Source organism: Rhinolophus sinicus, chromosome 17 (assembly GCF_057876585.1).
Source record: "Rhinolophus sinicus isolate RSI-liver-muscle chromosome 17, RSI-T2T, whole genome shotgun sequence".
In the NCBI taxonomy this organism is placed as follows: Eukaryota; Metazoa; Chordata; class Mammalia; order Chiroptera; family Rhinolophidae; genus Rhinolophus; species Rhinolophus sinicus.
The window spans coordinates 38,835,428-38,851,609 of NC_142517.1; the positions used below are offsets into that span (position 1 = coordinate 38,835,428).

Below are 16,182 nucleotides of genomic sequence, written 5' to 3' on the forward strand. Positions count from 1 at the left end.
TAAAGGAATCAAGATTTGAACTAAGCTCCAACTCTAAAAGCTGTTCTTTTTCTTCTATTTTATGGTGATAGAAAGCCTTAGTCCATATGAACATTGAGCTCCACTAGGTCTTACTTTTCTGCTCCATGATAAATTTCTATCCAGAAATAAAATCTCCAAATATATGCCGTTAAAATAAATTGTAGCATTAAAGTTTTACCTAACAGAAAGTTGAAGTATTATCATGAAATGGGACTAGATATGACAGAATATTAAGTAGAGTTTCAAAAGTGATTTAATAGCAAATGAATGCTATTAGTTTGTTTCTTTGAAATTAAGAGTAATGCACAGATATTGCAAGTTTTGTTTTGAACAAGTTTTTTTGTTTGTTTTTGTTTTAATTTGTCCTCATAAGCTCTCCTATGAAGTAAATGAGAACTAAGTTTTAGAATACATTCACTTTGGTAACATTCACAAATGTTTTTCTCTTTATAAGGAAAAAAAATATTTTTAATAACATTTATTGAATACATACTCTATATCAGGTATTCTAGTTTCTAGGAATACAACCATGAACCAAACAGATATGGCATTTGCCCTTATGGGACTTACATTTTAATCAGGACAGTAATTAAATGAAATTTATACTGTGTTGGTGACAAATGCTATGGTGACAAATAAAACGAAGGGAAATAGGAAATGAGGGTTAGAGGGGGCTAGGGGAGGGTGAGTGCAAGTTTCAGTCTGGTATTCAGAGAGAGCTCATTGAAAAGGTAGCACTTGAAAGAAGGCCTGTAGGAGCTGCTCGAGTGAGCTGTGCAGAAGTCTGGGGAAAAGCTTTCTGAACAGAAGGGGCAGCAAGTGCAGAGGCTCTGAGATAGGAGCAAACTTTGTGTCCCTGTGGAACGTCAAAGAAACCTGTTTGGCTGGAGCAGAGTCAGTGGGGAAGACAAGTGGGGGATGAAGTCAGAATGGTGATGGGTTTGGGGGGAGGAGGGTGGTGGTGAGCAGATCAGACAGGGTCTGTGGGCTGTTGTAAGGACTTCAGAGTTTATTCTGAATATGGTTGGAGGCCATTGAAGTGATTTGAGGAGTGTCACTCTCAATCACTTGCTGTGAATAGAGACAATGGGGCGAGGGCTAACATAGACACCAGTTAGGAGGTCATTACAGTGACTAGAGGACAGAGAGTGTAATTAGACGAGGGTGGTACAGGACAGGGTAATGGCCTGGATAGAGGTGTGAAGGGAAGATGTCCAGTGATGATGCAGGGATATGATTTGAACAACCTGAAGAATGGGGACAACTACAGGAAGTGCAGTGAGGTTTTTGGTGAAGAGAGATCGGGGTGGAGGTGAGGAGCTGTGTGGACACTTGAGTTTGAGATGCCTATTTGACTTTCAAGTGGAGGCACCCAAAACGCAGCTGGATACATTAGGCTGACATTCAAGGCAGAGGTCCAAGCTACACAAATAAGTTTGGAACTAGGGTATAAATGTTGTTTACCTCCTGAGATCAGATGAGGTCTTCAAGAGTTTAGCAGAGATAGAAAAGAAAAGATGTCCAAGCCCTGGGTGCCTTCCCGTGTTGAGAGATGTGGGTGATGAGTAGCAACCAGCAAAGGTGATTGAAAAGAAGCAGCAGGTAAGTAGAAACAAGAGTATGGGTCCTGGAGACCAGTGAAGGAGCATTTGAAAGAGCGATGAGTGATGAAGGTGTCAGCTATTGCCCTCAGGTAAAGTCAAGACAGGACTGAGAATTGATTTCAGATATGAGTTCATCATTCCTATGGAAAACAGTAGAGATTTTTCTAAAAAAGTAAAGATTCCTATTGCTTGTCCAGGGCAGCACTAGAGTTAAAAGTCAGATTACTGAATTCCAGTCCCTGCTTTGCCTCTACACCTGGGGCATGAGTTATTTAATCTGACTTGGAATCCCCTCCTCTGTGAGAGGCAGATAAGAAATTTTGCCATTTACTGTCTGCCTCAGAGGGTTATTGGGAAGATCGCATGAGACAGTATGTAACCTGCAGTGGGCCATGCCAGTATAAATAGAGTTATTGTACAATTGTTTGCCATAAAAGATGATGATGGCGATGTTATCGTCTTTGGCTTTATTAACGGATGAGATGTGATTGGCATTAGATTGAAGTGAACATTTTTCTAGGATTTATTTCTACCTGTTTCTAGAGTAAATTGTATATTAGTTTAGATTTATTTAACAGCACTTAACATGGAGACATTAGAATATACAATGGGGTCATGTGGCCTTTGTCTTACTGTTGTCCTTTAGGCTGTCAATCAAGCTGGAGCAGGACCGTACAGTGATCTTGTCCTTTGCCAGACGCCAGCATCTGCCCCAGACCCTGTCTCCACTCTCTGTGTCCTGGAAGAGGAGACCCTCCATGCCCACCCTGATTCACCTTCTGTGTGCCTTGTATTGAACTGGGAAGAGCCGTGCAATAATGGATCTGAAATCCTTGCTTACAATATTGATCTTGGAGACGCTAGCATCACCGTGGGCAATACCACCACCCACATTCTGAAAGAGCTCCTTCCAGAAACCACCTACCGGTGAGTAAAGGGAAAGAGAAATAAAGCTGCGTGGACATATCAGCACTGCGGCTACACACCCTTTCGGTTCTAGAGGGCAGTTGAGTAATTTCTAGCCATTCTTAATTAACATATTTAAGAGTACTAAATGCAAATATAGCTTTAAGACTTGTATTGCTTTATACTTTGAGTCGGTTAGAAATTTACACAATTTCACCTACCACTGTAAATCAATTGCTCCTTCTTAGTAACCACTTTTCTTTGTTTTTTACTGTGACTCATCCTTCTGTGTACAGCCTTTGTCCTCACCTTGTCCTTGCTGACCTCTGCTATTCTTCTGATGCCCCAAAAGCAAACAGTGTTACAAAAAAAAAATGGTGATGTTGCTTTTACTCAGGATTTCACAAGGGGCCAGAAAAGAAGTTTCACACACCACCAAGCAAACCTCCATTAACATCTGCGTTCTTTCTTCCCCAGTGTTTGTATGGGGAGCCAGCCACCTCCCCTTCCTCTTCTCACACATCTTTTTCTTCACCATGGCCTTTTAAAATTTCAAATCATTTAGCTCTGTCCCCACATTGCCACAATTCACTCAAAATAACAATTACGCTCAGCATTCGAGAAGTAGAGGAACCACCTGTGGTTATTCAGGGGTTCCCAGTCCAGGCATCTCCCTTGGTCAGATTGAATTGTTTCTTGAGCAGGTAAAGGAGAGCATAGACTCACATTCAGGTCAGCAGCTGTGTCTTCAGGCAAGTTACTGAATTTCTCTTTGTCTCAGTGTCCTCTTCCGTAAGTGGGGAGAACAAGATTGCTTGCCTCAGGGGATTGTTGTAAACAGTAAATAAATTAACATGAAATGCTTACACAGAGCCCAGCGGTATATATCAAGTGCACAGTAAACATGGGTTGTAATTTTCATCATCATCAAGACAACCATCCAACAAAATGAGTTCTTCCTGGGGTGGGGCGGGGGGTGGGGGCAGAGTGAAGGGCATGCAGGTAACTTGCTACTGGAAAAGGAGTCATTACTTCACTTATTTTTTTTCTGCAGTCCTTTCTAGTTGGGTGATCTGGTACGCTACCATTTTTATCCCCAGAAGCTGAAGAAAATCCACTAATCAGTTATAAAATACAAAAGTTCTGTCCTGCCATATATTATCTCTACTATTTTCTTCTCTCTCACCAAATCTTTTGTGAATAATTTATATAAGTATATTCATTTTGCTTTTCAAAACAATGACAGTGTTTTTGTGTTTTCTAATCTTTTATTCTTCTAAGAAATCTCTTCGGGGCACAGTTCTGGACACTGTGGGTCTATAAAACAGTGATAAACACTATTCTTGCCCTGAGAGCACTCACAGAGTTGAGGGACACTTAAATAGGAACCTAAGATGATAAGTTATTGTGACATCACAGGCTGAAAATAACACTGTACGCAGTCCTGTTGACGTTTCAGAGAAGACTTGGGATTCCGAATGGGAAGGATGGTTCTAAGTGGGATTTGAAATAGAAACAGAATAAAGAGGTACGTAACTTAAATAGATGAGGAGGCAGGCCAAGGGCATTCTCTCAGTTTTAGCCTTTTAAGTCAATCTCAGAAAAGCAGTCTTCACTCTTGTTGGCTAACCAAATGCTCAGTGCCCATTGTTCCAGAGCACTCAGTCAGGTGCTGAGGAAATCCAGAGAAGATTAAACCCAGACCTTGACCTCAGGGAATTTCCCCAGTCCTGAAGCTCTAAGGAAACTTGACCATGAGGTCTCATTTCTGGGCGGAAATGACCGAGTGAACAGCATCCCCCAGCTGTTTCCAAAAGACCAGATGTCCAGAATTTTGCTTGACCTTGATCTCTCGGGCTAGAAAACCTCTGAAGAAGCCACAGAGACTCACTGAAAGGCTTTGTGTCCACACTGATTCACACCCATGTCTATCCCAGAGTGGACTCAAATTCTCAGCTCAGTCCTGTAAACATTTGGATGAGAAGTCATCAAAGGGCTATTAGGGAAAGGTGCTTGCTGAGGAATTTCACTTCTTCCTGACGTTGTGCCTACCATAAAGGTGGCTTACCTGATTGTAAACTTGAAGGATGACAGGAGGTTGATATTGGAGGAATGCTGACTTGTATTAGGCAACATACAGTCAAATGAAAATTGCACACCTTTAGAAAAGACAAATTTTTGGCTCTGGTCATATTGTGTGTTCTTCCCCCCCCCGCCCCACAGAAAACAAAACTTAGCCTAAGTCTTTGCTGATCAATCAATAAATAAATCAGATGTTTCGTAGTTAAGATACTAAGATTAATATTCATGTTTAAGATCATCTTTATACAACTTTATACTAGTTTCTATGACTGGGTGCTCTGTAGTAGAACTCTGGTTAACCACAGGCTTGTTCTTTTGTTTCAAAAACACAATTGCAGTAATTATAGTGAAACACAAAATGAATATTTCAAGGAACTAAAGGTATAATTTGGGTGCAGTCAACCTTTACCTCACGTTTTTCTGACCCCTAAGTTGGTTAAAACATACAGAGAACACATCATGATGTTTTAGATGAAAATATGGAATGCAATATTTTAAGCAGTCCACGGGGCTTCGATAAAGGACTTGTTTCTTTGGTGAATTTTTTTGTTGAACTTTCAGCAGTTACAAATTGTTCTCACACTGAGTATTTTCTTTCTCCGTCTTGTGGGAACAGAAATGTGTTTGGCTCTCTAGCAAACCTACTGATGCAAGAGGGTTTTTCAATAGATCCATTGCATCGCCATTGGTGCTTGCAAAAATACCCATTGGCTTCTGACACCCTGTATGGAATTTGGAATTCCAATGCTCTTTTTAAAGGCATTACTGTTACGCTTAGAACTGAGTTTGAAACTGAGTTTATGTTTTGGTTTGAGGAGGAAGAAAAATGTTATTGATAACAGACGTAGCTTTCCTTTCCATGCTTCCAGCCACATAGGGTCGTATAGTCTTTGCAAGCTGAGAGAGACTAGATCACATGGTGTTGCCCCTTCCCAGTGCCCTGGCTTGAGCGTCTCTAGTCCTGGGGCAGTGGGCCCAGTTTCTCATCACTAGGCATACCACCTGTGAATAGCTATTTTGTTAAAACCTCTTTGTATCTAAAATCTATGCTTTTGATCCTGGGCCTTCCTCTACAGCAGTGGTTGTCAAATGATTCCTGGGCCAGCAACACCAGCAGCATCTAGAAACTTGCTAAAGTGCAAATGAATAGGCCCGACTCTAGACCTCCCGAGACAGAAACTCTAAGAGGTGGAGTGGCATTCTGTGCTTTAAATAGCCCTGCAGGAGATGGTCGTGCATGTTGAAGTCTGAGAGCCTCTGCCCTAGAGCATTGATTCTTGAGTGTGAATTATATAAGAATCATCTGGAAGGAACGCTTTTGTGAAATAAAGAAGTCTGAGCCCCACTCCTGCAGTCTGTGGTTTAGAGGGCCCCAGAGGGTACCTAGTCATCAGTATCTCCCAGTGTTGGCTGTCTCCTACTTAAGCATCCTCGCTTCGTTCAGATACGTCCTCACTAGCATGGGTTTTCTGTAACCTCCTTCACCCTCTTCATTGGGTGGATTCTCTTTCCTGATGGCCTCTTTGATGAATGGTGCCCAAACCTCCAGGAATGTGCTTGCTGGCTGGCTGGCTCGCTCAGAGAAGAGCAAGGCTGTCACCTTACTTGTTCTCCAAAGGGAGCAGTTAGTTCAGTAAGGTTGCCTTAGATTACTTTTTTTTTTTTTGGCAACCTCATTATATGTCTGACTCATACTGAGCTGGCAAACAACTAAAGGTAAATTTATTTGTTATGCTCCTTTATACTCTTTTTGCTAGGTAAAATGAGGATGAAAATAACATTTATTGAGTCCTTACTCTATGTCAAGCACTGCATTAGCCTGTCAAGTGAATCATCAATCATTTCATTCTAACAAGATGAGGCAGGCTTTATTAGACAAATCCTGAGTAGTTCCGAAGTAGCACACTGGAGTCCAATAGCCTTGACTTCAATCCTGGCTCCCTCACTTATCTCTGTGACCTCTGGCAAGTCAGTGAGGCTCTGTGTGCCTTAGTTTTCTGATCTGCAAAATGAGGATAAGAACTTCAACTATCTAATAGGGTTGTTGTGTGTTTCAGATAAGATTTCAGGCACTGAGTATGGAGCCTGGCACTCTGTAAGTAAGCATTCCGTAAATTGCTGGGTAGGGAAGACGTGAGCTGGACACTGGGTTGTGACCAGATTATAGGTGGAAGTGTCTAGAAATCTGGCATTATCCTTTAAGCAATGGGAGACATTTAAGGTTTTTTCCCTATCAGAGCAGGGCATGGGGAAAAAAAGCAAGTCTAAGTGCCTGGAGACAGCGTGGTGACTCAGTATCCAAGGAGCTGTCAGGAGAAGAAGCTTGGTTGGTGGAGGGGCTGAACCTCAGCCAGCTCAGGTTACCCGTCTAGGAGCCTTCCCTGAGTAACTTGACTCTGAACATATTCTTTTCCCCCAAAGAGATGCCTGGGTTAAAGCTACCGTTTTATATTGCTTCAGAATTTATCTAGCGATTATTCTCTTTCTTCATATTCTTCTCCTTAATTAGATGGTAGATTGGTGGTGGGAGAGGGGTACAAAAAGCCCATCTTTTGCTGCTTAGGCCTCTCCTACACAACCCTTCATGAGGGACGGGAGGCTATTTCCCCCCCACCCCAAACCTACGTTTGAGACATCCTGAGTACTTGGATGGCTAATCCTGACTGAGAAGTCATCTTCCCCACTTGAGGAAGGTTTGTTTTGAAAGCCATTCTTTTTTCAATACATATAATGTCAGAAATTTGATTTTGTGTGTGCATATAAAGCGCATTATGGCAGCCTATGATCTTCTGAAGCAGGAATGTATTTGGCATCTGGAATTAGACAGTAGATTTTTTTTTTTTTAAGATTTTTATTGGGGAAGAGGAACGGGACTTTATTGGGGAACAGTATGTACTTCCAGGACTTTTTTTCCAAGTCAAGTTGTTGTCCTTTCAATCTTAGTTGTGGAAGGTGCTGTTCAGCTTCAAGTTGTTGTCCTTTCAGTCTTAGTTGTGGAGGGTGCAGCTCAGCTCCAGGTCCAGTTGCCGTTGCTAATTGCAGGGGGCACAGCCCACCATCCCACGTGGGAGTCGAACTGGCAACCTTGTGGTTGAGAGCCTGCACTCCAACCAACTGAGCCATCTGGGAGCTCAGCAGCAGCTCAGGTCAAGGTGCCGTGTTCAGTCTTAGTTGCAGGGGGCGGAGCCCACCATCCCTTGCGGGACTCGAGGAATCGAACTGGCAACCTTGTGGTTGAGAGGATGCACTCTATCCAACTGAGCCATTCGGGAGGCAGCTCAGCTCAAGGTGCTGTGTTCAACCTTAGTTGCAGGAGGCGGAGCCCATCATCCCTTGCAGGACTTGAGGAGTTGAACCAGCAACCTTGTGGTTGAGAGCCCACTGGCCCATGTGGGAATTGAACCAGCAGCCTTCAGAGTTAGGAGCATGGAGCTCCAACAGTTTGAGCCACCGGGCCAGCCCCTAGACAGTAGATATTTTAATAGTTGGTTTTCAATAAAAACTAATAAAGAATATGTTTCTCTATTTGATTTATTTAATCAGTATTACCAGTGTGTTGATGGATATTGCAGACTTCTGGGCACTTAAAGACAGTTTGCACATCAGTCTGACCAAGATAGTTTCCCAGAGTTACGTCTCTTCCCTAAACTGGAAAGCAAAATTCCATTTCCCTTATACTTAATTTGTAGAGCTTAAGATTTCAGAAACTGGTATGCAATGCATGTTAAAAACAAAGAAACAAACAAACAAATGCCCTGCAGATCTTATCTAAATTTCAAGATTAACATGTTACTTCGGCCAGGAGAAAACTTCTCAAGTTTGGGTCTGGATAGACATTAATTAACTTAATCAAACTTGAAAAGCAGTTTTCTCTGAGGTGAATTCTTAGACGTGTTCTTCAGGTTAGTGTTTGTTTTGTTCATTAGTCCCAGGTGAGCTCTCGCTGGAATTAAATTATTTTCACACACTGCATTTTTCTCCCCAAAATAAAACAAATAGTAACGACCTTAGTCCTGTTCAGCTTTCTCAGCCTTCTATGTTCAGACTTCCTAATATGTTTACCAGAATGCAGGAAGACGTGGCCTGTTTGCAGCTTATGAGTTCCTCAGTTCTATTTCAGTTTTGAGGATTACTTTATCATTGGAACTAATTATTAGGTGGGTACAAAAGTAATTGTGATTTAAAAGGTAAAAAATAATTGCCAAAACCGCAATTACTTTTGCATCCACCTAATAACATTAGTTCAGTGCATTAGCTACACGGAAAACTGTTTTCCATGCATTTTTACTGAAACAAAATGGGTTTTTGTAAAAACGAAGGCTAAGTTGAAGTGAGTATTTTAAAATCTGGATAATGATTTCAAGGCCAAAAGTTAAATAATGTGAAAATAAATTTGTGACTGTTTTAAATGTCTATTTCATTGGCAAAAGGTAATTGTTATTGAACTGAAAGTGTGGTTAGAATTAAAATTATCTTTTGGTTGGATTAAAAGCCATGTGTGGTCCAAGTTATGTTAGGAGATATGGTATGCCAGAATGCACGAAGACTTGGAACCTAAAATGGTGAGATTCACACCCAGATCTGCCCTGAATCCACTATGTAGATCAGTGTAAATGACTGAACCCAACCGGCCATACTTCTTTCACTTATAAAACAAAGTAATTCCTACCTCATGGAGTCAGGTTAGAAACTAGAGATAAGGTTGTTCATATCAAATCTAGACTTCAACACCTAGTAGCCACTGTATCAGTTAGGTTGAGTTATTTAACCTCTCTCTGAATTGAACTGCCGTTTCCTCATATCTAAAGGCAAGAGACAATACAGGTCCCTACTCCATAGCACAGGTTCTTGAACAAAGCAAGTTTTCCTTGCTATTTGGTGCGATGGTCGTTGGTCGACACTGTTGGCATTTCCATCTGTTGCAGAGCTCTTTCTCTCATCCTCACCTACTGTGGATGGTTTAAAAAGAAGCCAGCCAGTCCTTTATGCCATTGCTGGGTCCCTGGCCATAATTTCGAGGAAGGGAAAGCATAGCTGGTATCAGCAAATTAATTCAAGTTATAAAGTGAGGTGGTGGTAATGGTGCAAGTAAAACAAAGACATTCATTTGTGTGTATGCCCAGCACATGTTCTTCACTGTCAGAGAGGAATGATGGCCTCGAAAGAAGCCATGAGAATAATATGGCCATAAATTAGCCCTTTAAAGTTCACCACAGTGCTTTTGGCTACCTTGAAGTCTTTTCTGGTCGTATGGTGGAGTATAAAACATTTAAAAAAATATAACGTGCTTTCCACATTCCTTAATTAAGTAATCCTGTTTGTAAATGCAGCAAAGATATTACTATCCCCATTTTGTAGTTAAGAAAACTGTGACTTAAAGGTGTTCGATAATTTCCACAAGGTCACCAAAGTGATGAACAGCTTTCCCAAAGAAGCTTCACTGTAAAGGAAGTGAAAACGCTACCATAGTGTTCTTGTCGTGTGTATTTAAGGCAAAGACTGTGCCTCCCAAATACTTGTCGGTAAAAGGTCAGAGCCGTGGAGCTACAAATGTAAGGAACCCAATACTTATCAAAGTACTGTAGAGGCTTTGAGGAAATAAATGAAATGACAAAAGAAATCGAATACTAAATCTATATTTATTTTTGCGTCTCAATACTTAGATTTCATAAAATATTTTTTAATTCTTCTGATTTAGATCTTAGTTTGTTTGTTTTTTCCTTGACAAGAACAACAATCTTCTGTGAACAACCCATTGCCTCACTTCCTTTTGTTTATAAAGTAGCTAAGGGTGTTTGGGCTGCACAGAGCAAAACCTGGATTCACTATGAGCTTGACTCTGGAGGACTCTGGATGAGCAGATGGAACCAAACGTCTGGGCCCCCGGCGCCAGCACTACCTGTGCATAGAGTAAAGGGAGGGAATGGCAGCCTTGATAGTAGAAAGACGTAAATGTAAACCTTGTAGGTGAGGAAGCTTGTTACACCATTGAAGGAGGACTGAGACTTACTGTCTGGCTTAATCCCCTTTTCCTAAGAAGGCAAAAAGCGTTGTAATTTCTACCTTTTAAAAAGATTTTTCTTCTCCAGTTGCAGAAAAATGTCTTATTTTCCAACCATAGGAAAATGTTCTTGTGTTAGTACCATAAAGCTATTTTATAAGACTCATGTTAGGAGATAGGGAAGATTTTATTCTAGTCTTTCCGTATCATACTGAGAGACTTGCATTGTCTGCAAGAGACCTGATGAAGCCTCTAGAATAATAGAATCTGGGAAAAGTAAAGCTCTCTAATGGAATTTTGCTGTACTTTATCAGAGATGATTATTTGCTATATTCTAAACTAGGAGGCAGATATTCATCCAGTTGTATAGATGGTTATGACTAGAGCTGTTATAAACACTAGCGTGCAGGTTTTGTGGGAACATAATTTTAATTTCTCTAGAACAAAGACCAAGAGGTGCGATTGTTAGGTCCTATGATAAGTATATGTAAAATTTTGTAAGACATAGTAGTGTCTCACTGTAGTTTCAATTTGTATTTTCTAATGGCTAGTGATGTTGAATATCTGTTCGTGTGCTTACTTGCCATACGTATATCCTCTTTAGTGGAATGTCTGTTTCAGTCTTTTGCCCATTTTTAAACTGCATTGTTTGTTTTCTTACTGTTGAGTTATAGAGGTCTTTATACATTCCGGATACAATTCATTTTGTCACAGGTATATAATTTGCACATATTTTCTCCCAGTCTGTAGCTTGTCTTCCTTCTCCTAACAGTGCGAAAGTTTTTAATTTTTATGAAGTCCAATTTTTCAATTTTTTTCTTTTATGAATCATGTTTTTTATATCCTATCTAAAAACTCTTTACCTAATTTTAGGTAACAAGTATTTTCTCCTGTTTTCTTCTTAAAAGTTTTATATTTTACATTTAGATCTGTGATCCATTCTAAGTTTAGAATAAGATATGAGGTTTAGGTTGAGATTTATTTTTTTCCCTATTGATATCCAATTATTTTAACACAATTTGTTAAAAAGACTATTCTTTCTCCATTGAATTACTTTTGCACATTTGTCAAAAATCAATCGGCCATATTTGTGTGGATCTATTTCTGGAGTTCTATTCTGTTCTATTGATCTATGTGTCTGTCTCTTTACCAGTTACCACACTGTCTTGATTACTGTAGCTTTATAGTTAAGTCCTAAATCAGGTAGTGTGATTCTTCCAACTTTATTCTTATTTTTCAAATTCATTTTAGCAATTTTAGTTCCTTTGCCTTTCCATATAAGTTTTAGAATCAACTTGTATATATCTACTCAAAGAATCTTGCTGGAATTTTATTAGAATCACTTTATATCTATATCTTAATTGGGGGAGAATTGATTTTTTTTCTGCATATAGTCTTCTAATTCATGAGTACAGTATATCTCTTTTTACTTGGGTCTTTAATGTTTTCCGCAGTGTCTTATAGTCTCAGTTTTATTTCTTTTTTTCCTATCTCTATACTTGCCCCCTCCCTCACTGTCTAGGACGTCTAGTGCATGATGGTGAAGAAGAGTTGGTGAGAATAGACGTCCTTGCCTTGTTACCAATGAAAAAGAAACCCTTTATTCTTTCACCATTAAGTATAATATATAATATAGCTGTAGGTATTTCCTTCGATGCCCTTTTCATGTTGAGAACTTTCCTACCTACCTCTAGTTGCTGAGAATTTTTATATGAATATATGTTAGATTTCATCAGATATTTTTTCTGTATCAATTGGTACAATTATGTGATTTTTTTTCTTCCTTTTTAGGCTGTTAATAGGATGAAATTGGCTAAGAGCTAGGGAATGAGAATGCAGAAAAGCAAAAAAGGAATGGGGAATTTTCCCTGTTCATTCTGAGCGTGAGATACCGCTTTCTCTATCTTTGAGCCCGGCTTCTCCTAGAACTCTGTTCATGCAGAGATCTGCTCCCGGATTTCAGGCTGCATTGAGTCCAGTCTGGGGGACAATGGAGCAAAAAGGTGAACTCACTGCTAGCGTGGTGATAGTTTAAATTCTTCCCCAGCACTTTTTAGGGTTCTTGAATAGCTGCTCCATTTGTTTCTCCAGGTTTAATAGCTTCATTCAGTGGGTAAGACAGGGTGGAGTGTGCTCACTCCATCTCACCTGCAGTTAATCAGGGTTCTTTCTTCTTAATCTACAGGCATATTATGTTGGCTTACTTAATTATGTAATATTTAAATTGGAAGAATTAAGGCTAATTTGAGGTTACAGATGAATTTAGCTACATAATACTTAAGTGATATTTTCTATTTAAGTGTAAGCAATAAGTGTTATAAATGAGAAGTGTATAAACCTAAATTACTAGAATATTTTAAGCTGATCTGTTTCCTAAGAATTTATCTCTTTGAATATATTTTTTATTGTCGCATGTTTTAAGACACTGTTTCAAATTCAGATCAAGTTTCAATGTGACACCACACTGCCCAGGCATCTTGGTAAGATGCCTGTGAGGTAAGACCCCCTAGCAAGGGGTCTGGGTGGAGGGTCCCCCGGAGGTCTAGTAACGGGACATGAAAAGATGGAGGAAATGTAGACCTGGGCTTGGTCTTACAATGAGTGAAGGTGTGGAAATGTCTGAGGCTATGGAGAGAACTGCTCATGTTATGTGAGAAGTACGGAGGAAGGCCTCGGCAAACATGTGCAGGCCAGAAGGAAACAAGTTTCAAGAATATTCAGTCGCTGCAGGAAAAGGTGTTGAGAGGATGAGGATGAATCGTTATTACCCCTAACACTGCACATAAAAAAACATCCAGTTAAGGTTATTGCACATCTGCCTCATATCCTGTTACCAACAGTGTCTGCACCCAGCTCTGGTTAAGGATTAGCAGAGATTGTCGGGTGAGGTGGGAGACAGGGGAAGGAGAAATGCCCTGCTGAAGAGCTGATGTCCTTTGTTTTTGACTTCTGAAGGAGACTTGTTTGTTCTCTGTTTCATTTATTCTTTATAGCCCACTTACTTCCACAACTGACTTTGAGGCAGCTAAAGGATGGCTAGAATAAAATGTAAAAGCCTATCATTAGGATGTCTTCCTACAGACAGCAGCCCTTTTTAATTAAAGATATCTTAGGATAGCTAAGTGATATAGTGCTAATGTGCTTTATTTTTGCTATTTTATTTTATTTTTTGGGGGAGGAAATAGAACACAATCTGTCCTCTGAGATGCCAAGTTCTCTATTTGTCTTGAATACTTTGTTTTTCTTTATTCCATGCTATTGCTTTAGGGGTAAGTAAGAAAGACTCCACACAATGTTTATTTCAAATGAGGAATCACTGCTTCTTTAACCTGTAGTGTTTGTATTTTTTTCCAGGATCAGAATTCAGGCCATAAATGAAATTGGAGCTGGACCATTTAGTCAGTTCATTAAAACAAAAACTCGGCCATTACCACCCTTGCCTCCTAGGCTTGAATGTGCTGCAGCCGGGCCTCAGAGCCTGAAGCTGAAATGGGGAGACAGTAACGCTAAGACACATGCTGCTGATGACATGGTGTACACACTACAGCTGGAGGACAGAAACAAGAGGTATGATGGGGGGAGGCTGCACAGGGAAACGCTCTGCCTTTGGCTTTGGGATGGAATCCTACGTGTTTATTCATCCTCTAAAACACTCTTCTTTGTTGAAAGATTTCCTGCATTTTTATGCCCAAAGTTATAACCCTTTATTTTTCATTTGGAATATCTAAACTTTAAACATTCTGAAGATCCTGATTTCCCTACATGTGATAATAATGTATGTGTTTGTTTTTTCTTTCATAAAGCCAAATAATACAGAGAAATTGTCTAAAACGAAAACTGCCAAACTCAAGTCTACACGATGTAATAGCATTATATTAGTCCCGAGTGCAGAGGGAAATAAGAATCAGAAAGAGATGTTATCTCTTTAAATATTCAGTGACCATCAGGACAAACATGTTTACCAATCTGAAATAGCTGTAGTAATATACAGATGGGGACTGTACTCTGTAACTGGGGGCAATGCAGTATCAAATTAACCAGAGCGAATAGGTGATTCTTCATAAGACTCCATGCCCAGGAAACACTCTTGGCCACAGAAATCAAATCCTGACTTTCACATAGTATTTATTCAACCTAAATTCGTTTCTTCTGACACTAGTCAATCATAAGATGGGCAGCTGAGCTGTATTTAAGAATAATTCAGATGTGGAGCAAAAGTTAATGATGACAGAATGTTGTTACCAAAAGTGTAAATCAGAGAATCAGGTGAAGGAGGTGGAACTCACCATAAAAGCAAGACAGCCCGTTAGAACAGACACATGCTACTACTTCCCTATGACATACCTGCTCAGACGCAAACCAATGTTAGTGTAGAACTATTTCTGTCATTTCCCCCTTACTCATTATGGTATCCTGTGCCTTTACACAGAGAACTGGTTTTAGGTAGCACAGAAAGCCCTGTCTAATGTCCATGCCCCTCTCTGTACTCGAGTGCTTTGATTCATTCCTGTGCTGTGAGGTCCTGCTGTGTAGACGGCATTATTTGAGGTGGGCCTTCAGTGGATCAAGAAAAAAACAAGGCCCTGCCTCCAGGAGCATAATATCAACCCACAAATTGTCATAGAACATTTGTGCTGTTGGATAAAAGAGCTTTGGTGGGAGTATGGAGAAGGCAGACATAGAAGAAAAGTGCTTTAGGAGTTTGAAGGAAACAGAGCATCTGGTTGCAAAGATCAAGAATGGCTTTTTGAAACAAGTGACATTTGAACTTGATATTGAAGGACCTGTGAAACCCAATAGTAGTTTGGCTACAGTAGTTTTGTAGTTTGACTACAAAAGAGCAAAAACTGATTGTCCTATTGGAAACTAGTCCTGGAATAGAAAGCACAGAAAAATCAAGGCTTCTTTTGGTAGATTTATTGGAGAGGAATGTATACCCATAGGTAATAAGATTGTTCATCGTACTGTCCTTTGTGCCTTTGGATGCATATTCACGCCCTCGTTTTACTGGCCGGGGACTCCTCTGGGCTAGCAAGAATAGGGATTATGGACTAACAGAAATCATGATGATACGTAAAGCTAGCGTGGGGGGAACTTGTAAACAAGCCTTTATGTTTTTTTCCTGGGCTTTTGGCTTCCATTGGTGGTAGAGAGAACCTTTCTTAAAGAATGTCTTCTAGTTGTATGGTTAAGAAAAAATGAAGCCCAGAAATATTGGCGTTGGTGGCAGAATTGGGATCAGAACTGGTGCCCCCTGACTGCCTGAGCAGCTGCGTCCACTATTCCCTCCAGGAATGTGGGGAGAATGACAGCTCTGCCCCAAACCAGCCCTCTCCATCTTGCTCCAGCCCTGCCCTCAGACAAAAGCTCCAAATGAGTATGTTGTCCTAAGACATTTAAATATGCCAGACAGAAAATAGTGCAGAATCTAGTAATCAATATGTGCTCTTTCCTCCAAAAAAAGCACTCAAGGCTGCCCTTGTTAATCAAATAAATGACTTGCCTAAATTTCAGTGGCAATTTAAGAAAACTTACCATTAGGAACAGTATTTCTCTTAATTTTACAAG

At 40.2% G+C, this 16,182-nt stretch overlaps 1 protein-coding gene across 2 annotated transcripts in view; it reads left to right on the forward strand.

The window, feature by feature from the left end:
* FNDC3B (fibronectin type III domain containing 3B) overlaps positions 1-16,182 on the forward strand; it is a 320,977-nt gene that overhangs the window by 277,977 nt on the left and 26,818 nt on the right. For both annotated transcript variants that reach the window (XM_019735100.3, XM_019735095.3), the window contains exons 22-23: positions 2,272-2,552; positions 13,969-14,181. In XM_019735100.3, the coding sequence (XP_019590659.3) occupies positions 2,272-2,552; positions 13,969-14,181 (494 nt within the window). The remainder of the gene's footprint in view (positions 1-2,271; positions 2,553-13,968; positions 14,182-16,182) is intronic.